This window comes from Grus americana, chromosome Z (genome assembly GCF_028858705.1).
Source record: "Grus americana isolate bGruAme1 chromosome Z, bGruAme1.mat, whole genome shotgun sequence".
In the NCBI taxonomy this organism is placed as follows: Eukaryota; Metazoa; Chordata; class Aves; order Gruiformes; family Gruidae; genus Grus; species Grus americana.
This window is the reverse complement of record NC_072891.1, coordinates 46150335-46169613: the sequence shown is the minus strand read 5'-3', so window position 1 is coordinate 46169613 and position 19279 is coordinate 46150335. Positions and strand designations below refer to the sequence as shown.

The following is a 19279-nucleotide window of genomic DNA, read 5'->3' as shown; positions in this document are numbered from 1 at the left end:
AACCACATTTAAAAAGCCATTCACATTCTGAGAATTATGGCACAGCTGAAAATCATTCCAATTGAAAGACCCGTCTCTTTGCTAAGATAAAGTTATTAAAAAAAGGGCTCTCTGCATGAAAAATAAAAAGAACTTTTTTCTTACCTTATCCTTAACATCCAAAGGACATTTATTATCATTGAGAAATTTCAGTGTTTCTACATGACCATGTCGAGAAGCCCAATAGATTGCATTAGATCCAGCCTGTCAAAAATATTTGATTACAGATGTTACCAATCAATTTAGAATCCTAATTCTAGATTTTCAACTAAGGTACACATGCACTTAGATGTACACAGATATACTGAACGACCATTCAAGCTTATATGAACACATTTACTTTCTTAAAAAAAAAAAAAACAACCACCTTCAAATTGGTTCAACAACCCCACATACCAAGAATGAGGATGCTGAGGCACTGGAACAGGTTGCCCAGAGAAGCTGTGGATGCCCCCTCCCTGGAAGTGTTCAAGGCCAGGTTGGATGGGGCTTTGGGCAACCTGGTCTAGTGGAGGGTGTCCCTGCCCATGGCAGGGGGGTTGGAGCTAGATGATCTTTGAGGTCCCTTCCAACACAAACCATTCTATGATTCTATGAATGACAACAAAAAGCCCTGTATGCAAGGATGATTAACAGGATCACTAACTGTTTGCAAGGATAACCCTCTTCCTCCTTGTAAGGGAGTTTTTTGGAAACAACGGTCATGGGATAAAAACCTTTCTGCTGCTTACTTTACCATCTATTAGATAGAAAAGCAGACAGTGCTTCAAGTTTGCTTTAAATGAACCCCAGATTGCTACAATACATTTTGAGAAAAGCTTTTTGCAAAGCATTCCCTCCAAGACAGACAAGTTTTAGTTGTGATATTTCCCACTGCTAAAATGTGCATTTATCATTCCCTATTAAATAAAGTTCACCATTGTGTTTTAGGGCAATCACTAATTTGAACTAATTGAGGTAATTTTGTAAGCACGAACTACATTTTAAGATTAGTATCATTCGAATTACTTCAGCTAATAAAGTGATCAAAATCAGAGGATATACACTAGTAGTAAATGAAATTATTAAAGATCTGCTTTTATCTTTTTTGCTATGGAAGACAGAAAACAGGCTTTACAGCCCAGATTTTTTCATTTCCGATACAACTTGGTCTGAACTGCTGTTAACTGTACTGAAAAACTTATATTGAATGGTGACAAAGCAGAACCCTGACCTTATCTTGAACATCAATACGGGATCCACGCTTTAAAAGTAACTGAAGCATCTGAATGTTTCCACAGCCAGCAGCAATCAGTAATGGAGGTGTTCCATGCTAACAATGAAATACAAGCAAGAACAATGTATTTAATTTTTGAAGGATGAAGAAAAGAGAGTGGAATAGAAGGGAGGCATTGAATGGCATCTCTGGATTTCCAGTGTCAAATTAAGTCTTCAGGGAACGCTGTATAGAAAATAATTTGTCCCTTTGTCCAAAGAAATTTATTGCACAGCTATTTTCCATGGTTTTGGGATGAATTCGAATTTACTAAATGAAACACAACGCATTAAAGGCATGCTTTTCAAATTAGGAATATTAATGTTAAGCTCTCATTAGCCCAATTTGGCAAGGATGGTCCCCTTTGCTACTTCTCTGTATCTACATTTTAAGTCAGATTACCTAAGGTGTTTGCCACACCACCTCAAAGGCACAAACCACCAGCAACATATGGGAAAGTTAAATGGGACTGCACCATTAAAACAAAAAATACACTGATTTCTTGAAAGGTTCAAGACCCTGTCACAGTAAAATAACAGAGGCTTTACTTTTATAGTGCTCCTCATGAATATTTGTCAAAGTACTTTAAAATGAAGGTCAGTATAACCATTCAAAAAAGTGAAAATTAGAGCAGAGATGATTTATTCAAGGTTAAACAGCAGAGCCAGCAACAGAACTTTGGTCTCTTGGTCTCAGTTCCAATACTCCTGTTAGGACAGCAGCAGTACACTGAAATACTGTAGTTGGCAAGTCATTTTGTTTCTGAAAATGAACGATGCAATCTAACATTATGTTCACATAACCAGTTTCTGCAGTATGGGACTTCTGTTTCTAACAGTGCTTTGCAAAGTCAGTTTTGGCAATCTGGTTATTCCTACATATTGTGCCATCTTAATCTGCCACAAGAAACAGCTGCAAAGAAAAGCAAAGGTTGTTATCTGATATACCACAGCTCTTGACAATAGATTCAATTAATACTTTTTCAAAGGCCTAGGCAAAAAACCCGCAACATTTTGGGTTCCATTTTCAGGTAGTTTAAGATGACTGAACACAGAACACATTAAAATTTCTCCTAAAGAAAGGCAGAGTTATTTCCCATCCACTTGTCTTTACCTTTTCACTTCAGGTGTTACATTTCTATTTTACAACCACGTAGCTCTATTCAACAGGGTGATAGCTGGTCCCCCACGCACCTCAACACAGACCCACACTACCTTGTTGGGTTGATTGACATCGTAATTTGTCAGAGATCCCAGAAGGTGCTGTAATCCAGGAACATTGTCATCATTGATGGCATGAATAATAGCTTTCATCACAAAAGAATCTTCCTCATCCTTGCAATTGAATGAGAAAGAAGAAAAGTTGTTAGCTTCAAGGAAAAAAATCCCTACCTCAACAGCTGCCAAGACATCTAAAAAAATTAAAAAGTAAAATTTTCAAAGTCTTTTAAAGTGCTTTCTTCAGCTGCAAGTTATAAACCTTTGTGAAGCATATGGCTAACATGTACACATGTTATTTGAAAACCCACACCAACCCCCCCACCTTTTTCTAGTACAATATGCTTCCCTCTTCTTCACACATGAACCTGTTACTCACTGAGATTCTAAACAGATTTCTTTTATTAGGTGTATTTTCTTTTTCCTCCTAGGTATTTCAATAGATGCAATGCTTTCATGAAATGAAACCAATTCCATACATAAATGTGAACATTAAGAAAACCAAGAGGTATGCAAATACAAACTGGAGTATCAAGTTTTGCGCCATCCAGGAATATGACACAGGAGTTTGGACCAAGCTTTCATCTATTCAAATGGACCAGTTAAAAGTCTAGAACATAAGTGATGAGCCCAGATACCTCTGCAGGTGTAACTTTGGTTTTCTCCCATGCACTAAAAAGTCAAAGAACTGAATGAAATTCACTGAGCCCAATATTTGGATCACTCTTAACTCCTCTCTCCTGAGCTTTCAGATTTTTTACAACACTAACATCAGGCTACATCCTTTCTGCTGCAACACAGGTGTGAAATGCTGATCCTGTGTTAAAAGGCACACTGATAGCCAAGGTGGGGGAGGCAGGGAAAGGAGGGCAAGACCAAGACAATAAAGAGCATGGAAGTAGAAAGGTAAAGAGGAGGAAAAGTGGAAACAAGAGTGTGGAGTTGCACAGGAGGGACACAGCGAAAATAATATGGATAAAAAAGGCTTTGCAGAATTTTTGAAGTTTGATCCTATTAATGCACAGAAAAGATGGTTAGCCAGCTCTAAACATATTAACATATGTACTTTGCTGATCACAGGGTATTTGTGAAGCATGTATTAAAACCTGCAGAGCAAGCTGAATAAGAATGCTTTTGGATTTACAAGCATTTGTAATTAAAAAGCATACAGCAATTCCTCCTGACTACTTAAATCTAGTAGACGTATATAATACCACAAACTGACTACCAGCCAACTTTAAAATTTCCTGCTTAAATAACAACTTGTTATGATACTGCTGTCTAGCATTCATTGGATCTAAGAGGGTCTCAATGATTTTGAATATTTAGTTAAAAAATGCAGTATTATTTTACTCTACACAGTGCCATGAAAAATACAGATGCAACTTTTTCACATTGTAATTGCTACAGTACAAAGAAATCCTCCTTAATCAAATGTTAAAACCAAGATAGATGAATTTCTGGCACTAGCTATCAGCATCACCATGGTAATTAATACATCAAATTTCAAAGTTTGTGTCATGCAGAAGATCAGACTATGGATAACAGACCTCTATAGCCTTAAAATCTATTTTTTTCTACATATGAGATTAATTAATTTTGCACATTTTCAATAGCCCAGTATTTCTGTTAGAATAATTTCAGAAAATGTTAAGTTTCAGATGCAGCAAAGTATTAAAAGAATGTAAGTACACACTTACCAGAGTATCATCACTCCTAGCAACACTCATGTTACTTCTGGACAAGAAAGATCTTGATAATCTTTGGCACAAGGATATTAAACGCACTGATTGCTTTTTAAAAATAAGAAGAAAAAAGCTATATGTAAAAAAAAAAAATCAAAACAGAAGACTTGTGATAAGATGCTATTGCAGAGATTTTAAAGGAATACTATCGTGTTAGCCAAGCAAACTGGAGTTTGACCTGAGCATCCCCCATCTTCTTTTTAGATTGCATTTGAACTTTCAATTTCTTTTGACATTTATAATCCAAATCGGATATTCATATGCACTAATCAAAGCTACATATTATTTTTGGATTGCTACTATTTCACCAAGCTGTTCAAATACAAAGCAAAACAGATTCATATTACATCCTCTTGTTTACACTGAAAACATTTAAATGTACATATTTTAAAGTATGTACACACAGAAAACCTAAATTGAATGTAAATTAGCTGATAGCATTCCTTTAAACGCCATATTACAAAACAGTTTAAGAGATTCTTAGACTCACCATTTCATTCTAGGGTAGCAAACTAGTACTTAAATTTTATAGATACCATAGATGTTCACCTCACACAGACACTAACCCATAGCAAAAAAATTGTACTGCATAGCTGGCTATTTTGTGCCTTTGGTCCGTAGCTTAGCAAAATCATCCTATTTCTTGGCCCCTGTGACAATGAAAAGAACTCCTTTACTAATAATAGCAACCTGTGCTGTCTCATGTTTCATCTCTTATCATCAAGAGATGTTTGATTTACTGGGATTACTGTCACAAAAACACATACCTACACTTAGAAGTGCCTTTTCTCAGAAAACATTACCAGGACAGATGATGACAGCATACAGCTAGATGTATAAAACAAACAATCCACACCCAAGTATTTGTATGCAGATCATTAACAAAGAAGGCTTCTCCCATACCACCATACTCAAGTACCTAATTTATTCCACATGGGAGAGGAATGAGTTTCTTCTTCCTTCTTCTCCACTCTCAAATGTACTGATGTTTCCCTGTAGCAGGTGATGCTACTGCATTTGTATGTCACCAACAATTTGAAGATTTATTGAACTACTTACTTTCCATTTCCGTCGTGCTGCGAACTTTTTGAATTTCTCCATATTCACTGCAGACGCTTTTCTACTAAGTGCTTGCTGGGTGTCTTTAGGCTATGCACAAAAGGAAAATACAGCTATTGTAAAACACCCACAATTACAACCAGAACTTCCATAAAGCACCTTCCCGCGTGTAAGACTCTGTCCTTCAGTGATGACTTGCACTTACATTATAATAATACTGTAATCATACTGTAATAATAAAGTAATTGTAAGCACATCATTTTAACATCCACAGCATGCAGATGCAATTTCTTGAGAAAATGCCCTAAAGGAAATTCAGAACTAAGAATACTTCATGCAATACTAAAATTTGTTTTTTCATTCTAAACAAAAAAATCCAACATTCAGCTTTATCTTTCACCTCCCTCTGAAGCAGGTATCAGATATCATCTCCTAGATAAATCTTGTCTTTTGGGAAGATTTCCTGGCTGATTTTAAATGCAGTCAAACTTTGTTCCAGTCTCAGTATAATCAGCTGGATGCTGCTGGGACCCAAAATTAACATCCCACATACCTGTGCAGCAAGCTCTAAGGCTGCACCCTTTGAACTTTCTCATGGGCTAATACTAAGCACCAGTTACTAGTGGAGTATACCGAATTTTGCATTATATGATCCCATACTTGAAGTCGTTTTTATGGAGAAATGCAGGTAAAGGTAGTGATGGAAAGGGGAGGAAAAAGCAATATGACCAGCGGGGTAGGGGAGAATGCCCGGAAAGTTAAAGGAACATAACAGGGTACAAAACATGTCTTGCTGCAGGACTGGAGATCTTGGTCCCTGAGACACAAACTTGGACAAAGCTTGCTTCAGTGGTTTAAAAGATCATTTCAACATGTTCAACATGTTTCAACTGTTTAAGACTACCGCAGCAAGAAGTCAGCAAAGCACAGTGAAATCTGTAGTTTGGCTTATTGGTGTAGAACCATCTGCCCTAGGATTCTGAACTGATGAACCGAGCAGTTGTGGCACAGATAAATATTCTGCTAACTGGTTCTCTGGGAAGTGGAATGGGGTCAAATACCCACTGTGCATCCCCAAGACCTGGGAAATCAATGGCACTGAAGAGTTTTACTACTCACCATCAGAATGTAATATGGAATTTAAAAAAGTAAGTGGCAGGTATTACTACCCACATTAAGTAAGAAGAATGATAGGTCCAATTTCCTCCCTCTCAACCTAGGGGCACCACAACAGCTTGATCTAAACCAAACACTGTGGAACAGTGAAAGAAGCAGCAGACTGCTGCCCCACATCAACTGCTTCCTTCAGTCTAAAGAGGAAGGACAGAAGAGAGATGACCCTTTTCTGCCCAATCTAAATAAGGAGACTAGAAGATGAAATATGTGAAAGGAAATTTGACTGGATTCAGAAAATGTATTTTTGTCAATGCAATGCTCCCTAAAAATTAGCTTCTCTGCATGAGCACAATTTAAATCTCAATAGTAGGCTACTTCTCTATTGCTAACTTACATAGAGGATATGATAATGAAGTCCGCATTCTGTGTGTATTAGTTTTCATGCAGACAGCTTTCCAAAACAGTAAGTTATATAAAAAAATTATGCCAATTTTCCTTGTTAAGGAACTTGAAAAGTGAAAGCTAAGTATGAAACAAAGAATGATTAAAAACAGGACAACAGAGAATGAATTACATGCTAACCTTGATCCAAGGATGCAGCAAACTATCTTGAATAGTCATTCTCTTCCTTTAACAGAATAAAAGATAGAACTGTTTCAGATAGTAAAAAATACATACTGCTATGTTTATTACACTAACACCTCAAAATGTGATGTCATTTGAAATACTAGAGACATAGGCTGCAACAGTACATACACAAGAGAAACAACTCACTTTGGATCCTTGACTAGAAGCCTTCGTATAAAATCTTTAGCTAGGGCACTGGTATTACTGAAGAACTCTTCTTCAAACTCATAATTCACAGCAGACACATTTGCTAATGTTTCCTGTTTGGTTTCCCCAAGAAATGGTGATGCACCACTTAGACTGCAAGAAACACAAAACATTCCTCTCATTATATGTTGTAACATTGCTGTTTCAACCCTCTAAGATTGAATAACAGCAAAAAGTGAACATTTTTATTTTCTGCTTTAAGACTGCAAACATACTTTCAGGAAGATGTGATCTAACAGGGAAAAAAGCTTTGCTGTAATTTCAGAGAATATTGATTAAGATAAAGCCACTGTGGAAAATCAGCTACAGATTTAAAGACAGCTTCCCATGCTATCCCAATGCTGATTAATGGCCACTCTTTCAATAATTATACTATTGCTTTTATGATGATTCAACTTGAATCATGATGTGCAATCAAAACGGTTTGACTTTTATAGAAACCACCAAAACCCCAGAGGATAGAATCAGAATTAACCAGCATTTGCAAGAAACACACATAGGTTTTGGTACTTACAGAATATAAGTTATTACACCAATGCTCCTGGAGTGAAGGGAAAGAAAAAAAAAAAAAAAAAAGGGATGAGGGAGAGGGGAGAGAAACAGATGGAGGGAGAGAGAGGAGAAAAAAAAAAGGTTAGAACATAAGAATAATCATGAGAGATTTCTTTCAAGTAAGATCCAATAACTTACCACATATCTGCTTCAAGACCAAGAGGCTCATAATTTACTATTTCAGGAGCTAAAGGAGAAAGCAGGAAGATCAGTACCTAGTCAGAGAACAGAGCTATGTCACTCTGAGCCTATATATGTCAGAGATAATAAGCTAAGGTTCTGATAGATAAAAACACCTTAATGCAAGTCTAAATTAGAACTGAATGCTACAAATTGCTTATTTAAATTTCAAAATGTCATGAATTACAAATTACATAATCTGTAACTCAGCCAAACCAAGCTAAGCCACATATACTGTTTCATAGACTGAACAAGAATAGTTTGAAGAAACAACAGTTTTCTCACCAACAAACTCTGGCGTTCCGAAGATATTTTTGAATTCATTTCCAAAGTCAATTTTGTGTGCTAAACCAAAGTCAATAATCTTGATTCGAGGCTTTGGTACATTCCTGTCCAACAACATTATGTTTTCAGGCTTTGATAAGGAAGGAGGGGGAGAGAAAGAGAGATTATACATAGGTATAAAAAGTCTGACACCAGCATTCTTCAGCACTGAACACTTCTCTTTACCTCCTTCAGCCTCTCGAATTGTGTCTTCAGCAGAAAATTCCCCTATTTTCCCATTTTGATCTAACATATGCTAAAAATTAATTACAATAAATTAGGTTCTCATGTTGTTGACAGAGTGCTGTGATTTCCACAAGGCCAAGATTTTACCTCTTGTAGAAACAACAGTTGCAGTTTTCATGTGGACTGACCCTAAGTGAAACAATGCTATCTTCAGTAAAGACCACGGCCCCTGCACTACGGCCATCTGAGCAGCACTGGGAGCTTGCGAGAAACAAAGTCCTATAAACTCGTATTTGGGCTTGGTTAACATCACTCCCTGAAAGAGGTTTCTTTCACACTGTGCAAGCAATCATGGAGGTGTATCTTGTTGCCTTTGGATTGCCAAGAGAAACTTTAGGAGTGGTCCAGCTCCCAGATTTTAAGGCTCAACATACTTAAAGACTAAGAGCAGGTTCTCATGTCTCTTCTAGCTATATTTTAAAATATGGCCTTTGGATCATTTTACAACACAGATTTGCAAAACTAGAACAAAGAAGATAAAACATCGAGACTATCATCAAAGGAGCTTGCTTCTGCACTCCATCACTTTCAACTAGCATACAGAACCAGCTACCTAGTCTCCATATCCTGTCATGTCCATAAGCTGGCAGTTCCTGGAGCTACATCCATCCTGCTCACATTGTTAAGGAATTCTGGAGTCATTAAGGACAGCTCTTCTTCATCACCCTTCTTTCACCTCTCTTCCCCAATTACAGGGGGCGGATATGTGCAAATATAATTTTTTTCCTTACCTCCCCACATTTCTATTGCATACTTTTATTGTTCTGCATACTTTAATTCTTGCTGTATACTTTAATTCACATATTCATGGTATCTGGTGTAAGGATGCTTTGTTTTATTACAAGCACATTAGCAAAAATTTGTATTTCATACTGTAAGAAAAGTATTTCTTACTAGATTCAGAATTCTTTTCTCTTGCTGACTGTCTATACAAAGACCAAACATATTACTGTAGGTAATGAGGATGAGACTGGAAAAGGTATGCTTACCCTGAAAACCATTCCTTTCCCTACCTCATCCCCAAAACACAGGACCCCTTTCAGAACTGCATTGCAATATAATAATTATGCCTCTTTTTCCTACTATAGACATAGCTGCTGACTTCAGCAGACTTCAGGGAATGTTCAGCTGCCTACCTCTGAAAAAAAAAAATCTTACAGAGGAAAACATTCTGAAATCAAAACATTAAAAAAAGCAATGACTGGAGTTTAGATATGCAATTAACAGTTTTTCTAAAAACAAAAAAGCCGCAAAAGCAAAAAAAGAGGAGGAAATTATCTGTTCTGTCTGCTCCACAACAATCTTTGTACTTAACTCTGTACTGTTTCAATTTAGTACCTATAAATAACATTCATGTGAACATAAATGTATACAGCAGTAAAAAAAAAAAGTTGGAAAAAAGGCATCCTGTTCAGAATGTTTCACCCAGGTAACATTCACATTCCATATAATCATCATTTTTATTTCAAGATTGCTTCCTCGGAATGGTTTAATTTCATCAAAATTTGCCATTTCCCATGAAGAATCTTACATTAGAAACAGATGGGAACTACTTACGGTTCAGTAATTTCTTGTCAATTTCTTTCAATTTCTTTCCCCTGTCTACATAAGCTAGAAAAACAAAGCTACGTCCAAGATCTGCACGATGGCAGATTTGTGGCTGGTGTTACAAAGGACTTTAACAGATGTTGCTTACAGTTGCTGAAGTTTTTATCTGCTCAACACACCTTAAGATCAAAGTGGGCAATTTGCAGTGAGTGGAGATACTGAACACCATTAAGTATCTGTTTGAGAAATTCTGTGGCTTCCTCCTCCGTGAGAGATTCTTTCTCAGCTAAGAAGTCGAAGAGCTCTCCACCTGCAACACTTGGAGAGCAGAAGCAAAGTTATTGACGAGCTTGTTTCAACCAGCGGGTTCCTTTGAGTGTAGCTATTCTCAGAGCAGCCTTGAAAAGGATTCAGATGCTTTAAATGTTGTCAGTATCAAAAAAGAAGATGCAAATTACTTAATTCAATACCCCAAATAGTTAGTAACTACCCCTCCTCCGCCTGAAAAGAATACAATAGAAAGAGTCTTATTTTCAAACAAAAAAAGGTTTAAAATAACCAAACAAACATGGCTGGCTGTGTCTATATTTAAATTAAGTAAAGCCCACCTACTCTCTATATGGACATTTAAAAGAATAAAATTAAATGTGAAGTAAGTATACTCAAAACATACTAATGTAACAGGACATCTAGAAAATAAAATATGAATTTGCACGCAGTAAAACATCAGATTTTCACCCTCGATTGAAAAATACAAAATCTAAAGCACATTTTGAAATAGTTACTGGTAGCTGTCCTACTATTCAGCTTCTAAGCTACTCAAAGCATTCAACTCTTTGAAAATATATTCTGTTCTTTGAAATAGTGTACTACATTCAGCACGTCTGTTGTATTCATACCCTAACACTACTACACCGTTCCTACATCTTAAGATTACTTCCAGCAAGTGTTTTAGCTGCACAGGCAGAAAGAAGAGAGGTAAGAAGTGAGGAGGGTACATAAGCACATATAGATTTTTGCATTTGAGGGAGACGAATAAACTGAAGATGACCCTTTTCTCAGCTCAGTCAGCAGTCTGGCAGGAGTGATGATAATTGTCAACAGAAAAAGAGACAGTGAAGTGAAGGGAATAGGAAATATGAACTACAACTACACTTAAAACCCAAACCAATCTCCTCTCAGTTTAAGAACATATACTGACATGACTGTCCACTGTGGCAAACTGTTTTTCTTGTTTATAAAAGCAGCATTATTACCTATAAATGTCTTGGAGACCACAAAGATAGTAATATTATCCCCTATATTTTGCATTGTATCGATATTAAAAAAAAAATCAGAAAGTACACCCTAATTTATGTTGCCTTTCCATTGGGAAAAAAAAAATCTGTTTATGATTTAAAGTTCCAATTATGAAAAATAATGGGATTAACATACAACAATAGCTAAACAGTCTGTACAAATTTCTGGAAATACCTTTGACTTCTTTATCATGTCTACTTTTCAAGAGACCTAATCTGCATTATTGTAATGCAAATTGCATGAAAACTGTATTTTAATGAGTTCTTGGAGCTTTCACTGAGCTGCCTAGACAATAATGAGTGTGTTGTTTTGGGTATTATTTATGTTGTAATATTTTCTGCATGAAAGCAATTATTGAAACAAAGTGCCATTAAATACAAGAATTATAGACTGGACAGAAGAGAGGTCATTTTAATATTTTTTTTTTCCTTTTTCTGTAGAGACATTAAAATGTAATTCCTAAAGATTAAATACAGTTCATTATTTTACAGAGGCTGGAGGGTGGCACAGTGCTGGCACTTCCCTTCATTTCCAATTACTGGGCTAAGGGACTTAGACATCACATGGAACTTGTTTCCACATGTTTCGAAGTGGGTGTTTGCTGCAGTTGCCGGGAGGCTGTTAATCGGAGCACAGCCATGCCACAGGCAGGCTCATGGTGGCTCCTTCCCCAGCCGTGGGAGCAGTCACAGCAAAACCCAGCACCTTTACGCGCTCAGCACCATTTGGCACTGGGCTAACCATCAGTTTGGTGAACCGGCAGAGCTGGACCCTTGGCTGAAAGACTGCGCCAAACACATGGTTGTCTGGTTTGCTTTTCATGTAGATCACCCACCCTGTGAAACAGGGAAAGCTCCTGCTGATGCTTAAAGCATTCGTCAGCCATCACAAATGCAGCAGAAGTACTCGGCGCATGCATTTTTGGCAATGCCAACTTGCAACACTGTGCTGCCCACTCTGCAGTCTAAAGCAGGCTGTGACAGTGTCACACAGGTATGGATATGTTTTATGGCTGTTACAGCTTGCTCTTATTCCTGTTGGCATTTTAAAGATACGCAGTCTCTGTGGAACTTGCTAGTCATCTATGAACAGCAGCATGGATTATACACCTTCCTTTTAGAACCAAAGGAAAAAATTTCCAAGGTTTACTTATTTTTGAGATATCTAACAACAAAACATTAACTGTATTTGTGTAAAATGGAAAGAGACTCTTCAGCTTCAGCTTCTTCTTATCTGCAATCATTCCGTTTTGTGCAATTTCATATCCTGAAAGTTTAGACCGCATGAAATCACGAGTTTGATGTACATGTGTTTTTATGCGTCTCAGAGATGTCACATTTCTGAATAGTTAATTACATGAGATTGCATATAGCTCTTCTCTAGCACTGATGAGTACTATTCTCTTGTCTTTGCCATAGGTTAGTTGTAGTGACATTTCTTTTATGAATATATTATAGGTCTTATAATAGCATGAAATAAAATGATACCTGTATTTTACAAGTAATATACCTAGTGCTTGCAAATCTTGAAACTGAGGTCCAGAGAAGCTAACAGGTTAAAAAAAAAATATTTTTTTTTGTCTTCAAATTGGAAGTTAATTAGCAAAAGTGGTAGATTTTTTCCAACGTGTTGCGTGCTTCCTTAGATGCTTAAGTACTGTTACCCTAAATGACTCAGCAGCCCTTGCTTAAGGAGTAGGTGAGTGAAGAGGGACTGGATGTAACACGCTCAAAGCTTTCTTCCAGAAGTAGCTGTACCTCTGGTCTATGGGATTTTAGCGTGCCCCTTCACATTATGCACCTCACCCTTAATGCCTAGGGTGAGATCCCATGCGGGATCACCTCAGAGGGTGGGTCATAGTGACTTCTCCTGCTGGTAACTCCTCAGCTGCAGGGGGCAAGCTCAGTACCCCATGTTCTCCCTTTGGGCACTGCCATTGCTGGCAAGCACCGCGCCCAGCCAGCTTCTGCTGCTGCTTACTTTTACCAGCACTGACGTAAGGTGTGAGAGAAACGGGGTTTTATAGCAATGACGAATAAAATGTTAAACCAGCACAGAGGAGATGACTTGGAAGCTCAGAAAAGCTAGGCTTCCCGGAAAGCTCCGTTTCAGGTGACCTCCTGGGGCCCTTCCCATATGTGAAGGGCTGTGACCCACGTCCCCGTGGGAGCTCAGTATCGCTTCCTCTTCACACTTGTCAGAAGACTGCTTATTCTCTACCTTCCTGCTCACTCTGGTAGGTCTCATATTAACCAGTACCGCCACAGGTATACAGAAAACCACAATATCACTGCAGGGCAATTACTCCAAACAAGTCATAGATGGTTAACACAGGTCCACGTTCAACATCCTTTACAAGTCTCACTTCCACAATTAATTCACTGGATTACAGTGCCCCCAGGTCTATCAGCAGAGTCTGCTTTCACAGATTTCATAACCAGATTGTACACCAAGAGTAGCTGGATGATCTTGACTGGACTTCCAGATCAAGAAGTGGGCTAGAACAAGCCGGGAAAGACACCAGCTACGTAGGCCACTGCAGCCTTCACAAACCTCCTAAAATGCTGCTGGGTTTTCAAGTCTAGCCCTGTGCCTCAGCCAGGAAAACATGGTTCCCCGGTAAATAAACACCACACATTTTACTATCCCATGGTCACCTTCTGAGGTGGAGGCAGAAGCCAAGCAGAAAGCCCCATTCCAGGAATGTTCCTGTGCACGCCCCATCTCACGCACAGAGGCAGTCTTAATCTGAAGGAAAAGAGGCAGACAACTCCATTCATCCGCCCTTATGACTGACCTTTGTGAATGTCAGGTTCTCCCAAGAAGTACACTGGTTCCACTTCCACTACAATGCCCCAGCCTTGTTTCTAAGTTAGCTTCGGGGCTGCTGGTGCACAAACACCCTGTTGAAATGTGGCTCAAACCAGATCATTGCCCGGGTTTCCAGAGCCACGCGACCTCCCTCCCAGCCTGCCTTTGGGGCTCTGCAGACGGGACCGCGCAGCCAGCGTCTGACAGACTGCTGCCAACCACCGCCTGGATAAAGGTTGCCTCCTGAAGGAAGCAGAGGTAAAAGGTTCACCGAGCACTAGTGTTTCTCCCTGTAGAGCTCTTTGGAGTATCTGTTCCTAGTATCCTCTGGAAGCACAGAGCTTCTCTGTTCAATTTCTCTGTCTGCTGGTAGGAATTGCCAGACAGCTTTCTGAGCAGTTCATCTGTGCCCTAGCGCAACTGTGACCTCCAAAGTGCTAGCAAGTAACTGATGGGCAACAACCTACACCTCTTCAGGTCAACAAAGGAACTTGACTGCAGTCAAGTCACAGCTAAATTCCTTTACAGCTGCAAAGCCTCTATGTTCACTTTCACATACTGTTTTCCTTGAAAACATTAGTTCTTTAATGCTCTTGTATAAAAGCTTTCTGTTTATCTTTAAACTAAGTCACAATTTTGCAGTCATAATAGGTTCGAACATTTAATAAAATGAGAATCTGTGATTGATGGAGGTCACATCTTAATCCTAAAGGACACGTTATATTATTGACCATGTTATAACACAGAAAGCCATAAGGGCTGACTAAATCTATTTTCACTCTTATTTTGACATGTTATATTGCCTTTGAGTAGAAATACTTCTAAAAACATTTTCAATAAGAGCAAAGCTGGTATCTGTTGCTTCCCTGATATTTCTAGGTAGAGGCGCTAGCTTTCCCAAACTGATACAAGTAAAACAAAACTTCGAGTCAACGGCATTCTTTCTTACAAAATGCAATACTGGTAAAAGCATTTTCCAGCCTTCCCAAAGGAAGGCTGACAGATGTGTTTGCAACCCACATATTCCCTTGGGGAAAAAAAATACATTACACCTGCAGAAAAAGGATTTCTTGATAGTGCTTTTGCAGGTTGCCAAGCTTTCTTAACTATGAAACGGAACTGATCTCAGAGGAAGCCATTACGGGAACTTATACACGGAACTTAGAACCAATTAACCTTCAAAGTCAGCGTGGTCACCTCGTAACGACTCAGTCACATGCCATGTTGATCACATTGCTCATATTGTACTAGCACCTAAACGGTAATTAATGATTACCTAAGGATTTCTGATGAAGTTAAAAAAAACACAAACAAACCTCAAAACCTATGCCCAAACCCCTTGTTTGAAGAAACTTAACCTAGTAAGGTGAAGCTTATGAGGTTTAATTTATCTTGCTTAGATTTCAAACCAACATAAACTACTAAAGTTAAAGAAGAATTCCAGAACCAATTTATTCCATTTTTTAAAGCAGATTCAATTTGATAAATTACTGAATTCTTCCCTAATCCAAAAATTTCTTCTGTCAACTTGCAAAAGAAATGTTTTCCCTAAGGATTCTGTGGTCAAATGTCTCTTGTATGACTCCTTGCATTATTTCAAATTTATGAATTGTATAATTACCAACCCACTCCTCAGAAGTACAAAATGTACCAAATATTTTAAGAGAGCAGAACAGGGCTACTAGTTCATTACATTACCTACCTGCTGAACAACATTGTACTTATTTTCTTCTACCAGAAAAATCAAGGCATGCCACCGCATCACTATGCTTTGTCATTTTCATTTGTCCAGCTTCTTTCAGAGACACCAACTGTCATGAAATCCTCTCTTTAGCAAGCCTAAACTCTTCAGTTACATTGAACAAGAAGCAGTGGCCTCAGAATGGCCAGCCGGAGGAACACAGGCACCAAAACTGGGACTAAGATTTAAGCAATTGAGTCCCACTAAAAGGGAGACCTGAACACTCCTGTGAATCTTTCCTGCACCCAAACACAGCTGTTATTTTGGTTTTCATCACTGCAGTTCCCTAAGTGTCCAGAGTGTGGATAATGCACTCTGACCCAGCAGAGTGCCTTAGTATTTTGATCCCACCTCAGACATTCAAATTTAACGTACGAAGAGCATTCAGGTTTAGCATACAAGAGTGCCAAGCATTTTGCTCAAGGACTGCAGAGTTCAGAAGCCAAGTGTTTTCCCTCCGAGATGGGCTTGGTGTGTTGCAGAGTCACACTGGCTCTAGCTCCTTTCTTTTCAGCCCTGTCAAGCCTTCATTCTTATCTGTCTATGTGTCCTCTGTCCATCTACCTGTGGGCCTGCTATTGAGGATTTTGAAGTCAAAAGGTGGCACAACATGTACAAATTAGCGGTGCAGAGCTTGCTTACCTGCTACTACATCCAAGTAAGCACCAAAGATTCAATCCTCCTCTCAATAGTCAGTACAAGGCCACTTGAGAACAACTTTCTTATAGGTAAAATTAACAAAAACCTCTGAGCTACTTCTATCAAAAAGACAACTAGAAACTAAAGAAACTGTGCAGATTTCAAGCTTCTCTGGAAGTCAAGCTATTATAAATGTAACAAGTTACATTAAGTCCCCATTAAGATAGAAGAGGAATTTAAAGAGTTCATTGTTATTTGCTGTTACTTGGAAAGCACCACTGTGGAGAAGGGCCTGGGAGTCCTGGTGGACAACAAGCTCTCCACGAGCCAGCAATGTGCCCTTGTGGCCAAGAAGACCAATGGTATCCTGGGGTGCATTAAGAAGAGCGTGGCCAGCAGGTCGAGGGAGCTTCTCCTCCCCCTCTGCTCTGCCCTGGTGAGGCCGCATCTGGAGTTCTGCATCCAGGTCTGGGCTCCCCAGGTCAAGAAAGACAGGGAACTACTGGAGAGAGTCCAGTGGAGGGCTATGAGGATGATTAGGGGACTGGAGCATCTCTCGTAGGAGGAAAGGCTGAGAGAGCTGGGTCTGTTCAGCATGGAGAAGAGAAGACTGAGAGAGGATCTTATCAATGGTTACAAATATCTAAAGAGTGGATGTCAAGAGGATGGGGCCAGACTCTTTTCAGTGGTGCCCAGTGACAGGACAAGGGGCAATGGGCACAAACTGGAACACAGGAAGTTCCACCTGAATGTAAGGAAAAACTTCTTCACTTTGAGGGTGACAGAGCACTGGAAGAGGCTGCCCAGAAAGGTTGTGGAGTCTCCTTCTCTGGAGATACTCAGAACCCCCCTGGACACAATCCTGTGCAGCCTGCTTTGGGTGATCCTCCTTTAGCAGGGGGGGTTGGACTAGATGATCTCCAGAGGCCCCTTCTAACCCCTACCTGTCTGATTCTGTAATTTACTCTACAATGAGCAACTCATGACATCATCAGAATTTTTATACATGGATCTACCATCCTTTCCTTGCTCTGTTCTGTTTGGTTAATATTATGAAGGTACCAATAAGGTGGCAACTCTTTCTGAGACACTGGGATGTACAACCTAAATTTAAAAAAAAAAAAGTATACAGGAACTAACTTTTTAAAAAATCATAAACCCTAGTATTTAATGCACAATCACTTGTAAGTTAGTATTATTCCTCTCTTTCTGAGCTAAGACTTTCAAAGCTTTATTCTCCTTTTTTGAATTTTAAAAGCAGATATTCATGACTCAGAACTATGCTACAAGAGCTAACAGTCTTAAATTAAGATTTCTAATTCAGAAATGAAGGTATTTGTTTTGCAGAGAAAAGTATGAATACCTAACTCCATCCATAGCTTTCCAGTGAAAAGAGTCAGCTATTGCTATCAAGCTATTTTAAAAGGTGAGACCATTTGCATTACTTTTGAGGATTCTAAGGAATTACTATATAATTTAGGATAAGGGTATTTCTTCTTTGCAGGTGCACCCAGAAGCTACAACCAAGCATAACACAGTGAGTATATTTTGTAAGTCTGCAGTCCAAATGAAGATATAATATAATAAAGTGGAAAGAAAAACAAAATAGAAGAGACAGAGATTACGCATCCAAGGTTACCAGCAGGCCAGTAAAAAGGGAACCAAGTAGGTGCAAAATGTGCTTGAGGAAATAAAATAATGATCACTATGCGACAGAGGCATCACTGTGACGTCTAATAAACTGATGGCTTCCGCAGCGCTCACTGGAAATAGCTTAGCATTACTAACATATAACAGAGATTAGTTGCTGCAGCTGGATAGAAAAAAGTACTATAAAATTCTGACATTCAATTATTAGTGTGATAGGAGAACAAACTATTACAGTTTTAATTTAGATGAGGAAGAGACAGTGTCTTCCAATTCATATGTAATATGCACAATATTCCTTGCAAGATGATGAAAGAGTCCACAGAGTAGGAATTTCAAAGGTTATTTCCAAATTGAGACACTTCCCACTAAGACATAGAAATATAACAATATGCCCGATTTCTCTAAATATACCAAAAGACTGTAATAAAGTAAGGGTCTTCAAGAATATCTCATGCTTGTGTGTGACTGCAAATCTTTTAAGAAAGCATTTGATTTTAAATGTTTCAGAAATTAAATGGTTTTCAAATTTTGATAGGTCAGTTTCCTGACATAAGGTAGTTGAGAGGAAAACCTCCAAACACCTATCTGGATAAAGTTTTTGATATGCAGCTCTGTTTTGCATTCCATGTTGTGAGGACATTGCCACTGCAATAATTAATGAACTGCATACAAATCACCTTGAATACCTTGCTGGCTGACATAATATTTGCTGCAAGGGAATGAAGGGAAACTTCTACAGCCAGTCGCTCACTTCTGAAAAACGGCTGACTGATAATGCAGAAAAACATTTAGGAGGCTGCACACAGTACTGCAAACCTCTTGGTGAACCAAGAGATAAAAATCAACAGCAAACAGGCAACGGACGCTGTTGCCCCGAGACTGTGCACATTAACATCTACTAGCAGCCGCCAAAGGGGCAGCTGCAGTGGCTTGATGTCTGTGAGCTGCAGCTTCTACCAAGAACAGAAACCAGAGATACTTTTCCTCATCACTGCTCGTGTTAATACACTTGCATACTACGTTC

The 19279-nt window shown here is 38.7% G+C and overlaps 1 protein-coding gene across 4 annotated transcripts in view; it reads right to left on the bottom strand.

Annotated features, from left to right (window-relative positions):
• The window catches only part of DAPK1 (death associated protein kinase 1), a 90084-nt gene that overhangs the window by 28189 nt on the left and 42616 nt on the right, over window positions 1-19279 (bottom strand). For all 4 annotated transcript variants that reach the window (XM_054810903.1, XM_054810907.1, XM_054810906.1 and 1 more), the window contains exons 4-14: window positions 10295-10433; window positions 8283-8412; window positions 7956-8004; window positions 7780-7806; window positions 7206-7358; window positions 7014-7059; window positions 5316-5405; window positions 4212-4304; window positions 2509-2628; window positions 1253-1351; window positions 145-243 (exon numbers count right to left, since the gene is read on the bottom strand). In XM_054810903.1, coding sequence (XP_054666878.1) covers window positions 145-243; window positions 1253-1351; window positions 2509-2628; window positions 4212-4304; window positions 5316-5405; window positions 7014-7059; window positions 7206-7358; window positions 7780-7806; window positions 7956-8004; window positions 8283-8412; window positions 10295-10433 — 1045 coding nt within the window. The remainder of the gene's footprint in view (window positions 1-144; window positions 244-1252; window positions 1352-2508; window positions 2629-4211; window positions 4305-5315; window positions 5406-7013; window positions 7060-7205; window positions 7359-7779; window positions 7807-7955; window positions 8005-8282; window positions 8413-10294; window positions 10434-19279) is intronic.